The sequence below is a fragment of the Mercenaria mercenaria genome, chromosome 4, assembly GCF_021730395.1.
Source record: "Mercenaria mercenaria strain notata chromosome 4, MADL_Memer_1, whole genome shotgun sequence".
NCBI lineage: Eukaryota > Metazoa > Mollusca > Bivalvia > Venerida > Veneridae > Mercenaria > Mercenaria mercenaria.
The window spans coordinates 37165835-37182658 of record NC_069364.1 but is presented as its reverse complement, the minus strand read 5'-3'; the positions used below and the strand labels follow the sequence as shown (position 1 = coordinate 37182658).

Genomic DNA, 16824 nt, shown 5'->3' with positions numbered 1-16824 from the left:
AAATGGTCATGTTTAGTTAAACCAGATGCCCACGGGCAACATGTCGAGCCCACCAGCTGTCAAAAGGACTGGAAGTTGCACATGAAACTGAGACAAACATTTGTGCCAAATAAATTGTGCCAGGTTATTTTATAATCCCACATTCAACGACGAAGTTACTGTCCGACAGTGTCAATTATAGCCATATTTGACCTTTAAACTTCAAGTGTGACCTTAACCTTAAGATATTGACAAGGGTGTTGTGCGCGACAAGTTGTCTCAAGGCGGTGACCAATTGTGCCAAGTTATTTTAAAACCCTACAATCAATGACAAACTTATTGTCTGGACAAGGTCAATTATTGCCATATTTGACCTTTAAACTCCAAATGTGACTTTACCTTTAAGTTATTGACACGGGCATTACTGCTCCGTGTATATCCAGACAATATGTAGCCGGTACATACATTGAACAGCCATCAGGGCAATTTACATTTAATTCGGCAAAAGTCACAAAACTAGTAACTAATCTTTAATAATAACTTTAATACTATAGTATTCCAATTTTACAATTCAAGTGTGTCTTTATATGTGGTATAAGATATGTTTGTAATAATGCAGCAAGTTCTCCTCTGATCTCTGGAATATCTATCACTCTGTGTTTCTTTATATCTCTCCAGTTCCAATCTATAACAATAGCCATCAACTTGTCCAGCTTTAAATGACCTGAAATACCCAACAGAAATGCTTTATCCACTAGAGTTACAGTACGTCCAAAGTGAAAAGTTCCAATGGACACCTATCACCGTGATACCAGACTAGCGTGTTAAAAAAAAATTTGACCACGCAGCTGGGTGATTTCACCGCAAATTGTGGTGAACAGCGTGTCTGGACACGGTGCTCGCCAAACACACTGTTTTGCGGTGAAATCGCTGCGAATTGCGGTGTTCATGATATTGTTTTAAAATATGCTATTTTTCATTTTATTTTATCCAAAAATTAAAAGATATATTTATGTGTATGTTAACACAAAATATCATCGTAATTTTTCAGTTTCAATGTTCATCTGCAAGGTAATTTTGGAAACTTTTCGTATTTTGCAGGTACAGCACTTGACACGAAGTGTATACGATGAGACAGTGCTTAATAAACAATAAAACTTGTAAATTCAGTTATTTTATTTAGAGTTCACTTTTGCAGTTTTGTATGTTTGTTGCAAACTTCTGTTGTTATACTAACAATTACTTTAATACGTAAGTAGACTGTAAAACTGGACTAAGTTTTTCAATAGTCAGTTGTCTGTATTTCTACAAAAACTATGTCTTTGAACTGGACAGGAGTGGCACATCTCTTACATACCACAACATTTATTGTGATGTACCAATGACGAATCCACTGGAGAACTTGCTCTTCCTCAAGATTTTATAAAACCAAAGTTCAGATGAGCTCTACCATTAAAAAGTGTTTTATATCTTAGGATTTTTCAAACTATAATGCCTAGTTTGTGGCCACATAAATCATCTTCACTTGGTTTTAAGTTTGACATGCTTATCTTTATTTGTGAAAAAGTTATTGAGGGCACAGCACCAGTTCAAACTATTATTTCTGATGAAGACTAGTAAAGAATACAGATGTTTTTCTGTTATTTATAATTTCTTTTATTTCTGGTAACAGTAATGTTTTTAAAAGTGCTTAAACTTGATGCCCATGTCATTAAAAAATCCTAAAAAACTCAAAAGGTTGCCAGATTTATCACTTTTTCACATCGTTTCTTCACACAGTTAACAAAAAGAGCGCCATCAAATTTCAACACTCTTGGCCTAGTGGTTCTCAAGTCACTGTTCAGGCTTCTGTGACCTTGACCTTTGATCAAGTGACCTCAAAACAAGAGCTCGTCGAACACGAAATGCCCCCCTTGATGCATTCAGTAATTGCACAAGGAACAGAAATTATATGCTCACTGTAAACAAAAATTCTACCATTCTGGTTTAATCTGACCTTGACCTTTAACCTATTAACCTAACAAGAGATTACAGATTGATCTTGGCGCCATCCACTGAGCCATTTTTGAATGTTCCAAATTTCAATACTAGCTCAAGGTCAAAATCAAGGTCAAATTTCATTTAGGTACAAAACAATGTGTATGTGGTCCAAATTTGAAAGGGGTGGCTTGAAAAATGTGAAAGCAGGTCACTAGATCAATTTCAAGGTAAAGTTCATTTCGGTAGACAGAACTATGCATGTGCTTCAAATTTGGAGGCTGTAGCTTGAGAAATGTGAAAGTAGGTAATAGATAAAAATCAATGTAAAATTTCAATTCAGAACACAAAAATATGAATCCAAATTTGAAGCATGTACCTTCAAAAATGTGAAAATAGGTCACTAGGTCAATCTCATGATCAAAGTTCATTTCGGTACACAAAACTATGCATGTGGTTCAAATTTAAAGGCTGTAGCTTGAGAAATGAGAAAGTAGGTCACTAGGTCAAAATCAAGGTCAAATTTTATTTCAGAACACAAAACTATGCAAGTGGTCCAAATTTGAAGCCTGTACCTTCAGAAATGTGAACGTAGGTCAGCAGGTCAATGTCAAGATCAAAGTTCATTTCAGTACACAAAACTATGCTTGTGGTCCAAATTTGAAGGCTGTAGCTTGAGAAATGTGAAAGTAGGTCACTAGGTCAAAATCAAGGTCAAATTTTATTTTGGAACAAAAAACTATGCATGTGGTCCAAATTTGAAGCCTGTACCTTCAAAAATGTGACAGTAGGTCACTAGGTCAATAACAAGATCAAAGTTTTTTTCAGTACGCAAACATATGCATGTCGTCCAAATTTTAAGGCTGTAGGTACAGAAATGTGAAAGTAGGTCACTAGGTCAAGATCAAGGTCAACTCATGTCAAGGTTCATCTTGCCACTCAAAACTATACATGTGGTCCAAATTTGAATGATGTAAGTTATGGACATGAAGATTCTAAGTTTTTCCCTATATAAGTCTATATGAACCATTTGACCTCTGAGGCAGGGCCATATTTGACCCAAGAGGAATAACTTGAACAAACTTGGTAGAGAACCACTAAATGATGCTACATTACAAAATACCAAAGCCACAGACTTTGTGGTTTGGACAAGATTTTCAAATTTTTTTCCTATATAAGTCTATATAAACCATGTGACCCTAGGGGTGGGGCCATATTTGACCCCAGGGAAATATTCTGAACAATCTTGGTAGAGGACCACTAGATTTTGCTACATACCAAATATCAAAGACCTAGGCCCTATGGTTTTGGACAAGAAGATCAGAAACCATTTAACTGTTCCTAGCCAATGTGACCTTGACCTCTGACCTAATGACCTCAAAATCAATAGGGGTCATCTGCTGGTCATGGCTAACCTAACAATCAATTTTCTTGACACTAGGCCCAAGCGTTCTTGAGTAATTGCCTGGAAACCATTTTACTGTTCCTGGTCACTGTGACCTTGACCTTTGACATACTGACCTCAAAATCAATAGGGGTCACCTGCTGGTCATGATTAAACTCCCTATTAACTTTTGTGACCCTAGGCCTAAGCGTTCTTGAGTTATCATCCGGAAACTGTTTTACTGTTCAGGGTCACTGTGACCTTGACCTTTAACTAGTGACCTCAAAATCTAAAGGGGTCATCCTCTGGTCATTACCAACCTCCCTATCAACTTTCATGATCCTAGGCCCGAGTGTTCTTGAGATATCATCCGGAAACCGTTTTACTATTCAGGGTCACTGTGACCTTGACCTTTGACATACAGACCTCAAAATCAATAGGGATCATCTGCTGGTGATGACCAACCTCCCTATCAACTTTCGTGACCCTTGGCCCATGCGTTCTTGAAATATCATCTGGAAACCGTTTTACTGTTCAGGGTCACTGTGACCTTGACCTTTGACATACAGACCTCAAAATCGATAGGGGTCATCTGCTGGTGATGACCAACCTCCTTATCAACTTTCGTGATCCTTGGCCCAAGCGTTCTTGAGTTATCATCCGGAAACCGTTTTACTGTTAAGGGTCACTGTGACCTTGACCTTTAACATACTGACCTCAAAATCAATAGGGGTCATCCAATTGTCATTACCAACCTCCCTATCAACTTTCATGATCCTAGGCCCAAGTGTTCTTGAGTTATCATCCGGAAACCGTTTTACTATTCAGGGTCACTGTGACCTTGACCTTTGACATACAGACCTCAAAATTAATAGGGGTCATCCAGTTGTCATTACCAACCTCCCTATCAACTTTCATAATCCTAGGCCCAAGTGTTCTTGAGTTATCATCCGGAAACCGTTTTACTATTCAGGGTCACTGTGACCTTGACCTTTGACATACAGACCTCAAAATCAATAGGGGTTATCTGCTGGTGATGACCAACCTCCCTATCAACTTTCATGATCCTAGGCCTAAGCGTTCTTGAGTTATCATCCGGAAACGGATAGGTCTACATTCCGACCGACCGACAGACCTACCGACCGACATCTGCAAAACAATATACCCCTCCTTTTTCAAAGGGGGGAATAATAAATAGGGGTCATCTACTCTGCATGTCCAATCATCCTATTAAGTTTCAACTTTGTAGGTCAAGTGGTTCTCAAGTTATTTCCAAAAAATGATTTTACATGAACAGGCCACTGTGACCTTGACCTTTAATAGACTGACCCCAAAATCAATAGGGGTCATCTTCATCCTATGAAGTTTCAACATTCTGGGTCAAGTGGTTCTCAAGTTATTGATCGGAACTGGTTATCAATGTTCAGGCCCCTGTGACCTTGACCTTTAATGGAGTGACCCCAAAAACAATAGGGGTCATTTACTCTGCATGTACAATCATCCTATGAAGTTTCAACATTCTGGGTCAAGTGGTTCTCAAGTTACTGACCGGAAATGGTTTTCAATGTTTAGGCCCCTGTGACCTTGACCTTTAATGGAGTGACCCCAAAATCGATAGGGGTCATCTACTTTGCATGTACAATCATCCTATGAAGTTTAAACATTCTGGGTCAAGTGGTTCTCTAGTTATTGATCGGAAATGATTTTCCATGTTCAGGCCCCTGTGACCTTGACCTTTGATGGAGTGACCCCAAAATCAATAGGGGTCATCTACTCTTTATGACCAATCATTCTATTAAGTTTCAACATTCTGGGTCAAGTGGTTGTCTAGTTATTGATCGGAAATGGTTTTCCATGTTCAGGCCCCTGTGACCTTGACCTTTGATGGAGTGACCCCAAAATCAATAGGGGTCATCTACTCTGTATGACCAATCATCCTTTGAAGTTTCAACATTCTGGGTCAAGTGGTTCTCTAGTTATTGATCGGAAATGGTTTTCAATGTTCAGGCCCCTGTGACCTTGACCTTTGACAGAGTGACCCCAAAATCAATAGGGGTCATCTACTCTTCATGACCAATCATCCTATTAAGTTTCAACACTCTGGGTCAAGTGGTTCTCAAGTTACTGACCGGAAATGGTTTTCAATGTTCGGGCCCCTGTGACCTTGACCTTTCACAGAGTGACCCCAAAATCGATAGGGGTCATCTACTTTGCATGTACAATCATCCTATGAAGTTTCAACATTCTGGGTCAAGTGGTTCTCTAGTTATTGATCGGAAATGGTTTTCAATGTTCAGGCCCCTGTGACCTTGACCTTTGATGGAGTGACCCCAAAATCAATAGGGGTCATCTACTCTTCATGACCAATCATCCTATGAAGTTTCAACATTCTGGGTCAAGTGGTTCTCTAGTTATTGATCGGAAATGGTTTTCAATGTTCGGGCCCCTGTGACCTTGACCTTTGATTGAGTGACCCCAAAAACAATAGGGGTCGTCTACTCCAGCAGCCCTACAACCCTATGAAGTTTGAAGGTTCTAGGTCAAATGGTTCTCCAGTTATTGCTCGGAAATGAAGTGTGACGTACGGAAGAACGGACAGGGCAAAAACAATATGTCTCCTGGGGGAGACATAATTATTGGGATTGTTACCACATATGCAGATGAGTTTCAAGTCATTATCTTATATAGTACCAAAGTTTTGTCCAGAAAACAAAGTTTGTTAAAAAAATTTAGTATGAAAGGGGCATAATTTGGTCAAAAATACAGAGTTATGGGGATTGTTACCACACATGCAGATGATGATGATAAAGATATATTTTAAGTTTCAAGTTTTTATCGCATTAAAGTCATATCCAGAAAGCGAAGATTGCAAAAAAACTTACAAAAGGGGCATAATTCTGTCAAAATTATAATTAGAGTTATGGCGTTTGTAACCACACATGCAGATGATGATTATAAAGAAATACTTTTAATTTCAAGTCATTATCATTTAAAGTACCAAAGATATGTTTATAAACAAAGTTTTCGAAAATATTTAACATGAAAATAATTCCAAGTATAACAACTTTGTGACCGTGACCTTGGGTATAATGGTCCCAGCCCCTGCTAATACTTTGTTTGAATGCTGAACAATATTTATGTGAACTTACAGTAAGATATAAGCAATAGCAACAAAGATATGACAGAAAAATGAAGGTTGCCGAAAAAGTTCAACCTTAAAAATGTTTTTGACTTTTTTAGGACTTTTTAAGAATGGGCATCAAATCTTAGCACTTTTAAGACTGTGCAGTCTCAGTTTTCAAAAATAAAGTTTAATATATCTTACCAGATTTGACAAGAGCTAATATTCTGTTTGGAGTACCTATACCCATGTGACACACTGCCTTCTTCAAAAACTTTTGTTGGTCAGCTAACTGAAAAACCAATATAAACAGTTATATAAACAAAAGCTGATGGAAAGACAGCAAATTCGGCTATTCAGAACTGTTTGCCAATAGAGAAGTTTTCTATTTGATTTAACAGCACACAAACACAATTATCTGTAAAATGTCGCCATTCCAGATTGATGGTGAAGGAAGATCCCAGGTGTCCATATGAGCATTTGTCATCACAGGCGGGCAACTTGGTAGAACCACTGACCTTCTGAAGTCAGCTGGATGGCTTCCTGATATGAAAGCACTTCGAAACATACTGACCTGTGCTTTGGAGTGTGGCCTTGACCTTTTAATTAGGTGTCTGGGTTTTGTGCAAGACAAGGCATCTAAATATGGAGAACATTTGTGCCAAGTAATATAATACTTTAATAGATGTTGAATTTATTGAAGAATGGGGTCAAAATATTTCCACAGATATTCAGACAAAAGAAATAAATAGATTAGACAAACAATGTTCCTGTATTACTTTGATTTCGATAAGTCTTGCACTAAATGGCAATATATGAGCCAATTTCAAAGTCCAAAAAGGGCCATAATTCAGTCAAAATAGTTATGTACTCTTGCCTACAGATGGAAATCATAATGATAAACAAGTGTTCAAAGTCCAAAAAGGGCCATAATTCAGCCAAAATAGATGACAGAGTTATGTTCTCTTTCCTACAGATAGAGACTATTATACTAAACAAGTGATAAAAGTTTCAAAGCCATATGTCAAACACTTTACAAACAAGAGGGCCAAGATGGCCCTAGGTCGCTCACCTAAGAAACACTCCATAACAGTGTAAAACATGTTTGACCTAGTGATTTCATGGAAACAAATATTCTGACCAATTTTCATTAAGATTGGACCAAAAAATTGGTCTCTTGCCATAAAACAAGCATTTTCTTAGATATGACCTAGTTTTTGACCCTAGATGACCCATGTTCAAACTCGACCTAGATTTTATCAAGGCAATCATTCTGACCAAAATTCATGAAGATCAACTGAAAAATACAGCCTCTATCACATACAGAAGTTTTTTCTTTGATTTGACCAAGTGACCTAGTTTTTGACCTCAGATGACCCATATTCAAATTCGACCTAGATTTCATTAAGGCAATCAACCTGACCAAATTTCATAAATATCAACTGAAAAAAAACAGTCTCTATCGCATACACAAGATTTTTCTTTAATTTGACCTAGTGACCTAGTTTTTGACCTCAGATAACCCATATTCAAAACCGACCTAGTTTTCATCAAGGCAATCACTCTGCCCAAATTTCATGAAGATCAGTTGAAAAATACATCCTCTATTGCATACACAATGTTTTTCTTCGATTTGACCTAGTGACCTAGTTTTTGACCCCAGATCACCCATTTTCGAAATCAGCCTAGATTTTATCAAGGTTATCATTCTGGCTAAATTTCATGAAGATCAGTTGAAAAATACAGCCTCTATTGCATACACAAGGTTTTTCTTTGATTTGACCTAGTGACCTAGTTTCTGACCCCAAATGACCCATTTTCGAACTTGGTCTAAATTTCATCAAGGCAATCATTCTGACCAAAATTCATAAAGATCAATTGAAAAATACAGCCTCTATCGCATACACAAGGTTTTTACGTGATATGACCTAGTGACCTAGTTTTTGACCCCAGATGACCCATTTTCAAACTCGGCCTAGATTTCATCAAGGTAATCATTCTGACCAAAATTCATGAAGATCAATTGAAAAATACCGCCTCTATCGCATACACAAGGTTTTTCTTTGATTTGACCTAGTGACCTAGTTTTTGACCCGAGATGACCCATTTTCGAACTCGTCCTAGATTTCATCAAGGCAATCATTCTGACCAAAATTCATGAAGATCAATTGAAAAATACAGCCTCTATCGCATACACAAGGTTTTTCTTTGATTTGACCTAGTGACCTAGTTTTTGACCCCACATGACCCATTTTTGAACTCGGCCTAGATTTCATCAAGGTTATCATTCTGACCAATATTCATGAAGAAGATTCGAAAAATACAGCCTCTATCGCATACACAAGGTTTTTCTTTGATTTGACCGAGTGACCTAGTTTTTGACCCGAGATGACCCATTTTCGAACTCGGCTTAGATTTTACCAAGGTTATCATTCTGACCAATATTCATGAAGATTAATTGAAAAATACAGCCTCTATCGCATACACAAGGTTTTTCTTTGATTTGACCTAGTGACCTAGTTTTTGACCTGAGATGACCCATTTTCGAACTCGGCCTAGATTTCACCAAGGTTATCATTCTGACCAATATTCATGAAGATTAATTGAAAAATACAGCCTCTATCGCATACACAAGCTAAATGTTGACAGACGACGGACGACAGACGACGGACGCCGGACATCGAGCGATCAGAAAAACTCACCTGAGCATTGCTCAGGTGAGCTAAAAATATGAACTGGTACCAAAAACCTTACCAAGATTTCTAAGTCAAAAGGGGCCATGATTTAGCCAAAATCCTCAATGGAGTTATGTACTCTTGCCTATAACTGGACATGGTGATGGTTAACAGGTGTTGAAAGTTTCAAAGCTTTATCTCAAAAGACTTTGTCAAAATATGGACAGGTACGAAATATTAACCCAGATTTCTAAAGGGCCATAATTCAGCCAAAATTCTTGATGGAGTTATGTGCTCTTGCCTATAACTGGACATGGTGATGGTAAACAAGTGTTGAAAGTTCCAAAGCTTTATCTTAAAAGACTTTGTCTAAATATGAACTGGTACTAAAAACTTAACCATGATTTCTAAGTCAAAAGGGGCCATAATTCAGCCAAAATGCTTGATGGAGTTATGTGCTATTGCCTATAACTGGCCATGGTGATGGTAAACAAGTGTTGAAAGTTTCAAACCTTTATCTTAAAAGACTTTGTCAAAATATGAACTGGTACGAAAAACTAAACCATGATTTCTAAGTCAAAAGGGGCCATAATTCAGCCAAAATCCTTGATGGAGTTACGTGCTCTTGCCTATAACTGGCCATGATGATGGTAAACAAGTGTTGAAAGTTTCAAAGCTTTATCTCAAAAGACTTTGTCAAAATGTGGACTGGTACGAAAAACTTAACCAAGGTGCGACGCCGACGCCGTGGTGAGTAGGATAGCTCTACTTATTCTTCAAATAGTCGAGCTAAAAAGGGGTCTGGGTTTCACGCAAGACAAGTCAATATGTAATTATGGGGAACATTTGTGTCAAGTAATACTGAAATCTCTTAACAGATGACAAGAGTTATAGACCAGACAGGGATGAACCCTATTAACTTTGTCCTAAAAGTGTAACCTTGACCTTTGGTTTAAACACATTTTATTTTGCAATATTTTTACATGATTACAAATATACAATAAAGGATTGGACAGGAAGCTTTATAAGCTTAAGGTTGTCCTCTCCCTAAACCCTGACCTTTGAGTAAGAGTGGTCAGAGTGTTATAAACCACACATCATCTGATTATGGGGAACACTTGTGCTAAGTCATATTATAATCCCACATTGGACTGACACGAAACAGACCCTGTTAAGACATTATTAACCTCTGACCTTTAAATGTGACCTTGACCTTTAAGCTAGGGATCTGATATTTGTGCAAGACACATTGTCTTATTATGGGCAATACTTGTGCCATATTATATGAAAATCTCTTCATGGATGGTTGAGTTACAGACTGGACAGGAAAAAAGCCCTGGACTAACCCAAATATTTTTAGCTCTCAAAAATTCATAAAAAAAGTCAGTACTCTGAAAGTGACTTGTGGTACAAAATTATTGACATAAGATTTTTGCAAGATATTCTTATAAATGAACCAAAATTATTGTGCAGAAGGTAGTAGCTTTTGAAATAACGCAGAAATTTTACATTCCCTTATAATTTTACCAATATCTAACTTATATTTTTACCCACAATAAGGCCCTGTCATCTGCTGGTCATGACCAACCTCCTATCATTCATGATCCTAGACCCAAGCCTTCTCAATTTATCAACTGAAAATGGGTTAACTGTTCCAGGTCACTGTGACATTGACATTTGACCTACTGACCTCAAAATCAATAGAGGTCATCTGCTGGTCATGACCAACCTCCCTATCAACAGTTTCTGTTCTGGGTCATTGTAACCTTGACCTCGAAGTTGAACTTGACCAGTATTTTATAATGTTACACCTATGTACCAAAATTTATATCCCAAAGCCTAAGAGTTCACCAGTTATCATCATGAAACTTTTTAACAGTTCCGGGCCATTGTATTTATACATGGAAAACAAACTTTTATTGACCATGTTCAGGGCCATAATTCTAGTTTTACAGAGTGACAGAAAAAGAAAAACAAGAGGATCAAGATAGCCCTAGGTCGCTCACCTTATAAACACACACATAAACATGTTTGACCTAGTGATTTAATGGAAACAAATATTCTGACCAATTTTCATTAAGACTGGACCAAAAATGTGGTCTCTTGAGTGTAAACAAGTATTTTCTTTAATTTGACCTATGACCTATTGCTTAACCCCACATGTCTAAAATTCCTTAAAAACAAACATTCTGATAAAGTTTCAGGAAGATTGGAGCAAAAAATTGGCCTCTAGAGTGTATACAAGCTTTTCCTTTGATTTAATCTAGTGACCTAGTTTTTGGCCCCATGTGACAAAGATTCGAAATAATCCAAGTCTTTATAAAAAACATTCTGATCAAGTTTTATGAAAATAGAATTAAAAATGTGCCCCCACCCCCTAGAGTGTAAACAAGCTTATTCTTTGATTTGCTGGTGGCTGTTTTTAACCCATGTGACCAGATAAAATTATTTGAGATTTCTGCAGATATAAACATTCATGACAAAATTTCATGACACTTGAAATGAAAATGCAGCCCTTTGCATAACAAGTTTTCTATTTTGATTTTTAACATGGTGATCCTAGTTTTTCACTCTAGATGACCAGATTCAAAATCAGGCATAAGGAGCTCAAAATAAACATTTTGACAAAATTAATGAAGATCTGGTCATAAACATGGCCTTTGAAATGTTATCAAGCTTTTTCTTCGATTTGACTGGATGACCTAGTTTTTGACCCAGATTTAAAAATGTTAGGTATTTATCTAGATTGACCTAATTGGCATGCTAGATAGACATGTATGTAAAAATTGAATTGCAAAAATTGCACTTCTGAGAAATATCATCTATTTATTTAGACGAGAAGCAAAATTGAAGTGACTATAAATGCATTTTCTTCCCATTCTCGATAAAATGTTTGTACTAGTTTGGGGAAAGATACAAAATGTTGACATAAATTAGTGCAAGTATACAATAAAAAGAGCGGCAACAGTTATACTTAATCAGAGATAAGTCAGCTAATTAGAACTATTTTAATGATCTAAAATGGCTTACATTTAGTATGGATAAAATACTCACAGCTGTGATGTTACAAATCTATGCATAACATGGCTACCAGATCTACATGAACTGAAAATTTAAGTGTCTCAAATATAAATTGCATATCTACGATCAAAGTCAAAGATCTTGTTTGCGTTATACAACCTCGTACAAATTATCTTAAAGATTCTATCTCGTACTTCAGCCGTTAATATTTGAATAAATTACACGGCTGAATTAAGGAATCAAATTATACAAACTAAAATAATATCAATACATCTGTTATGTTACAGTCCGTGCTAAATTATTTATTATGACAGTTTTTAAAATCATGATGTCAGTCTATTTTATTTTATTTGTTTTGCTGTTGTTCGTATTTTCTCTTTAATAGTCCTTAACTTATCGAGTGTCTGTGTGATGATGATTGGGAAGTTCTAAGTATTTAATACATACATTTATATAAATAAATAAATGAAATAAATAAGTAAATAAAGTATTATTCTTAATTATATGATATTTTTTTTTTTTTTTTTTTTTTTTAAATTGATTTGGGTGAAATTTATCGTAATGTTGTATACATGTATTGTTTTTTGTTGTTAACTGAAGGCCATATGGAAAAAATACGTTTAGTCTTTCATTTTCAGTTTATGTACATTATAATGTTACCTTCATTAAATAAAGTTATTTTTGATTTGCTGTCTATTTTTTCAAACTTAAAACCTAGAGGTCATCAAGACAAACATTGTGATCAAATTTCATGAGATCAATGTAAAAATGCAGTCCCTATTTGCATACACAAGGTTTCTCTTTTATTTTGAACTTGGACCTAGTTTTTGACCAGATTACCCATTCCAAACTGACCTAGATTTTATCAAATGTAATGACGAAAATTTATGAATAACAGTGTAAATGCAGCCATATTCTTAAAATGTTATCAAGCTTTTTTTTCGATTTGACTGGATGACCTAGTTTTTGACCCAGATTTAAAAATGTTAGGTATTTATCTAGATAATACACTAAATTGGCATGCTCAGATAGACAATGTATGTAAAAAATTGAATGCAAAAATTGCACTTCTGAAAAATATCATCTTTTATCTTAGCGAAGAAGCAAAATTGAAGTACTATAATGCATATATCCTTCCCATTCTCGATTATTGTTGTACTATTTGGGGAAAAGATACAAAATGTTACATAAATAAAGTGCAAGTAATACAAAAAAGAGCGGCCAACATTATACTTAACAGACCGATAAGGTCACCTACATTAGAACTTTTTAATGATCTAAAATGGCTTAAATTTAGTAACAGGATAAAATATCACACAGCTGTGATGGTTTACAAATCTATGCATAACATGGTACCGATCTACATGACTGAAATATTAAGTGTCTCAAATAATAAATTGCATAATCTACGATCAACAGCTCACAAAGATCTTGTTTTGCGTATAACACCTCGTACAAATTATCTTAAAGATTCATTCTCGTACTTCAGCGTTAATATTTGGAATAAATTACCGGCTGAAATTAAGGAATCAAATATATTACAAACATTCAAAAATAATATCAAACTACATCTGTTCATGTTACAGTCCAGTGCTTAAAATAATTATATTATTACAGTTTTTACAAATCATGATGTCAGTTATTTTATTATTATTTTGTTTTGCTGTTGTTCGTTTTTTCTCTTTAATAGTCTTATAATTATGCGAGTGTCTGTCGGATGGATGAATGGGAAGCTTCTAATGTATTTAATACATTGATCATTGATAAATAAATAAATAAATAAATAAATAAATAAATATATATATATATATATATATATATTTTTTTTTTTTTTTTTTTTTTTTAAATATGATTTTGTGAAATTTATCGTAAATGTTTGTATACATGTGTATTGTTGTTGTTGTTAACTGAAGGCCATACTGAAAATAAGTTTACGTTTCATTTTCATGTTATGTACACTTTGTATGTTACCTTCATTAAATAAAGATTTTATTATTATTATTATTATTCAAACTTAACCTAGAGGTCATCAAGACAAACATTGTGATCAAATTTCATGAAGATCCAGTGTAAAATGCAGTCCCTTTTGCATACACAAGGTTTCTCTTTGATTTGACCTTGCGACCTAGTTTTTGACCCAAGATTACCCATCTTCCAACCTGACCTAGATTTTATCAATGTAATGACTAAAATTTATGAATAACCAGTGTAAAATGCAGCCCATATTTCTTACAAAATGTTATCAAGCTTTTTTTTCGATTTGACTGGATGACCTAGTTTTTGACCCAGATTTAAAAATGTTAGGTATTTATCTAGATAATACACTAAATTGGCATGCTCAGATAGACAATGTATGTAAAAAATTGAATGCAAAAATTGCACTTCTGAAAAATATCATCTTTTATCTTAGCGAAGAAGCAAAATTGAAGTACTATAATGCATATATCCTTCCCATTCTCGATTATTGTTGTACTATTTTGGGAAAAGATACAAAATGTTACATAAATAAAGTGCAAGTAATACAAAAAAGAGCGGCCAAGATTATACTTAACAGACCGATAAGGTCACCTACATTAGAACTTTTTAATGATCTAAAATGGCTTAAATTTAGTAACAGGATAAAATATCACACAGCTCTGATGGTTTACAAATCTATGCATAACATGGTACCGATCTACATGACTGAAATATTAAGTGTCTCAAATAATAAATTGCATAATCTACGATCAACAGCTCACAAAGATCTTGTTTTGCGTATAACACCTCGTACAAATTATCTTAAAGATTCATTCTCGTACTTCAGCGTTAATATTTGGAATAAATTACCGGCTGAAATTAAGGAATCAAATATATTACAAACATTCAAAAATAATATCAAACTACATCTGTTCATGTTACAGTCCAGTGCTTAAAGTAATTATATTATTACAGTTTTTACAAATCATGATGTCAGTTATTTTATTATTATTTTGTTTTGCTGTTGTTCGTTTTTTCTCTTTAATAGTCTTATAATTATGCGAGTGTCTGTCGGATGGATGAATGGGAAGCTTCTAATGTATTTAATACATTGATCATTGATAAATAAATAAATAAATAAATAAATATATATATATATATATATATATATATATATATATATATATAGAGTATGAGAAAAAATATATGTTCAAACAGTGTCAAAAGTTTAATTATAAACCCGAGCGCTTTCGGCTTTTTAAAAAAGCCTTTTTCAAGGGTAGCATAAATCAAAACGCCGTTGCTGTGTTGTTTTGATTTATGCTACCCTTGAAAAAGGCTTTTTTAAAAAGCCGAAAGCGCTCGGGTTTATAATTAAACTTTTGACACTGTTTGAACATATATTTTTTCTCATACTCTATAATTTTATCTTTATGTTCTTGTATCCTTCCGGGATCCAGTGTGTTTGAAAGGCATTTCGTTGATGTTTTTTCTTTAATATCTCACTTATATATATATATATATATATATATATATATATATATATATATATATATATCTATTTTTTTTTTATTTTTTTTTAAATATGATTTTGTGAAATTTATCGTAAATGTTTGTATACATGTGTATTGTTGTTGTTGTTAACTGAAGGCCATACTGAAAATAAGTTTACGTTTCATTTTCATGTTATGTACACTTTGTATGTTACCTTCATTAAATAAAGATTTTATTATTATTATTATTATTCAAACTTAACCTAGAGGTCAGCAAGACAAACATTGTGATCAAATTTCATGAAGATCCAGTGTAAAATGCAGTCCCTTTTGCATACACAAGGTTTCTCTTTGATTTGACCTTGCGACCTTGTTTTTGACCCAAGATTACCCATCTTCCAACCTGACCTAGATTTTATCAATGCAATGACGAAAATTTATGAATAACCAGTGTAAAATGCAGCACATATTTCTTACAAAAGGTTTTTTCTTTGATTTGACTGGGTGACCTAGTTTTTGCCCCAAGATGACCCTTATTCTATTTTGACCCAAATTTCATCCAGACAAATATTCAGATCAAATTTTTTGAAGATCCAGTGTAAAATGCAGTCACAAGTTTTTTTTAAATTCGACCTAGTGACCTAGTTTTTGATCCAAGATTACCCATATTCGAATATGACCTAGATTTCATCAAGTCAATCATTCTGACTTAATTTCATGAAGATCATAAGTAAAATGCAGTCCAAGGTTTTTCTTTGATTTGAACTAGTGAACTAGTTTTTGACCCAAAATGACCTATATTCAAACTTGATCTTGACTTGATCAAGGCAATCATTCTGACCAAATTCAGTGCTCCAGCTAGGAGCAGGGTGCTGGCACTGAAAAGGGCACTTCTGGGGTGGTGGTCGGTCCGGGACCGTGCTCCCCCGGGAAAAAAATATAACTGGTCCATGCATACAGTGCATTTTAACACACTTTAGGCATGGAATTTGGCATAATTTAGGCATGTTTTTTGGCACACTTTAGGTATGGTCTTTTAATAGGCTATGTCTGTCATCTCTAATGCACCTATTTATTAACTAAAAATTCTGCTGTTTGTATTTTACTTGGCACTGATTTTCAACTTGTAACATTTCTTTGTAATTGCATACTGAATAACAATATCTATGTGTTTAGGCCTATTTTACTTGTTACAATTTCAGTACACATCTTCTCCAT

The 16824-nt window shown here is 34.9% G+C and overlaps 1 protein-coding gene across 1 annotated transcript in view; it reads right to left on the bottom strand.

Annotated features, from left to right (window-relative positions):
• Positions 1-503: 503 nt before the first annotated feature.
• Positions 504-16824, bottom strand: part of LOC123551461 (protein CMSS1-like) — a 31843-nt gene continuing 15522 nt past the window's right edge. Inside the window, exons 6-7 of the mRNA XM_045340415.2 lie at positions 6666-6753; positions 504-703 (exon numbers count right to left, since the gene is read on the bottom strand). Of these exons, the coding sequence (XP_045196350.2) occupies positions 528-703; positions 6666-6753 (264 nt within the window). The 3' untranslated portion in view covers positions 504-527. The remainder of the gene's footprint in view (positions 704-6665; positions 6754-16824) is intronic.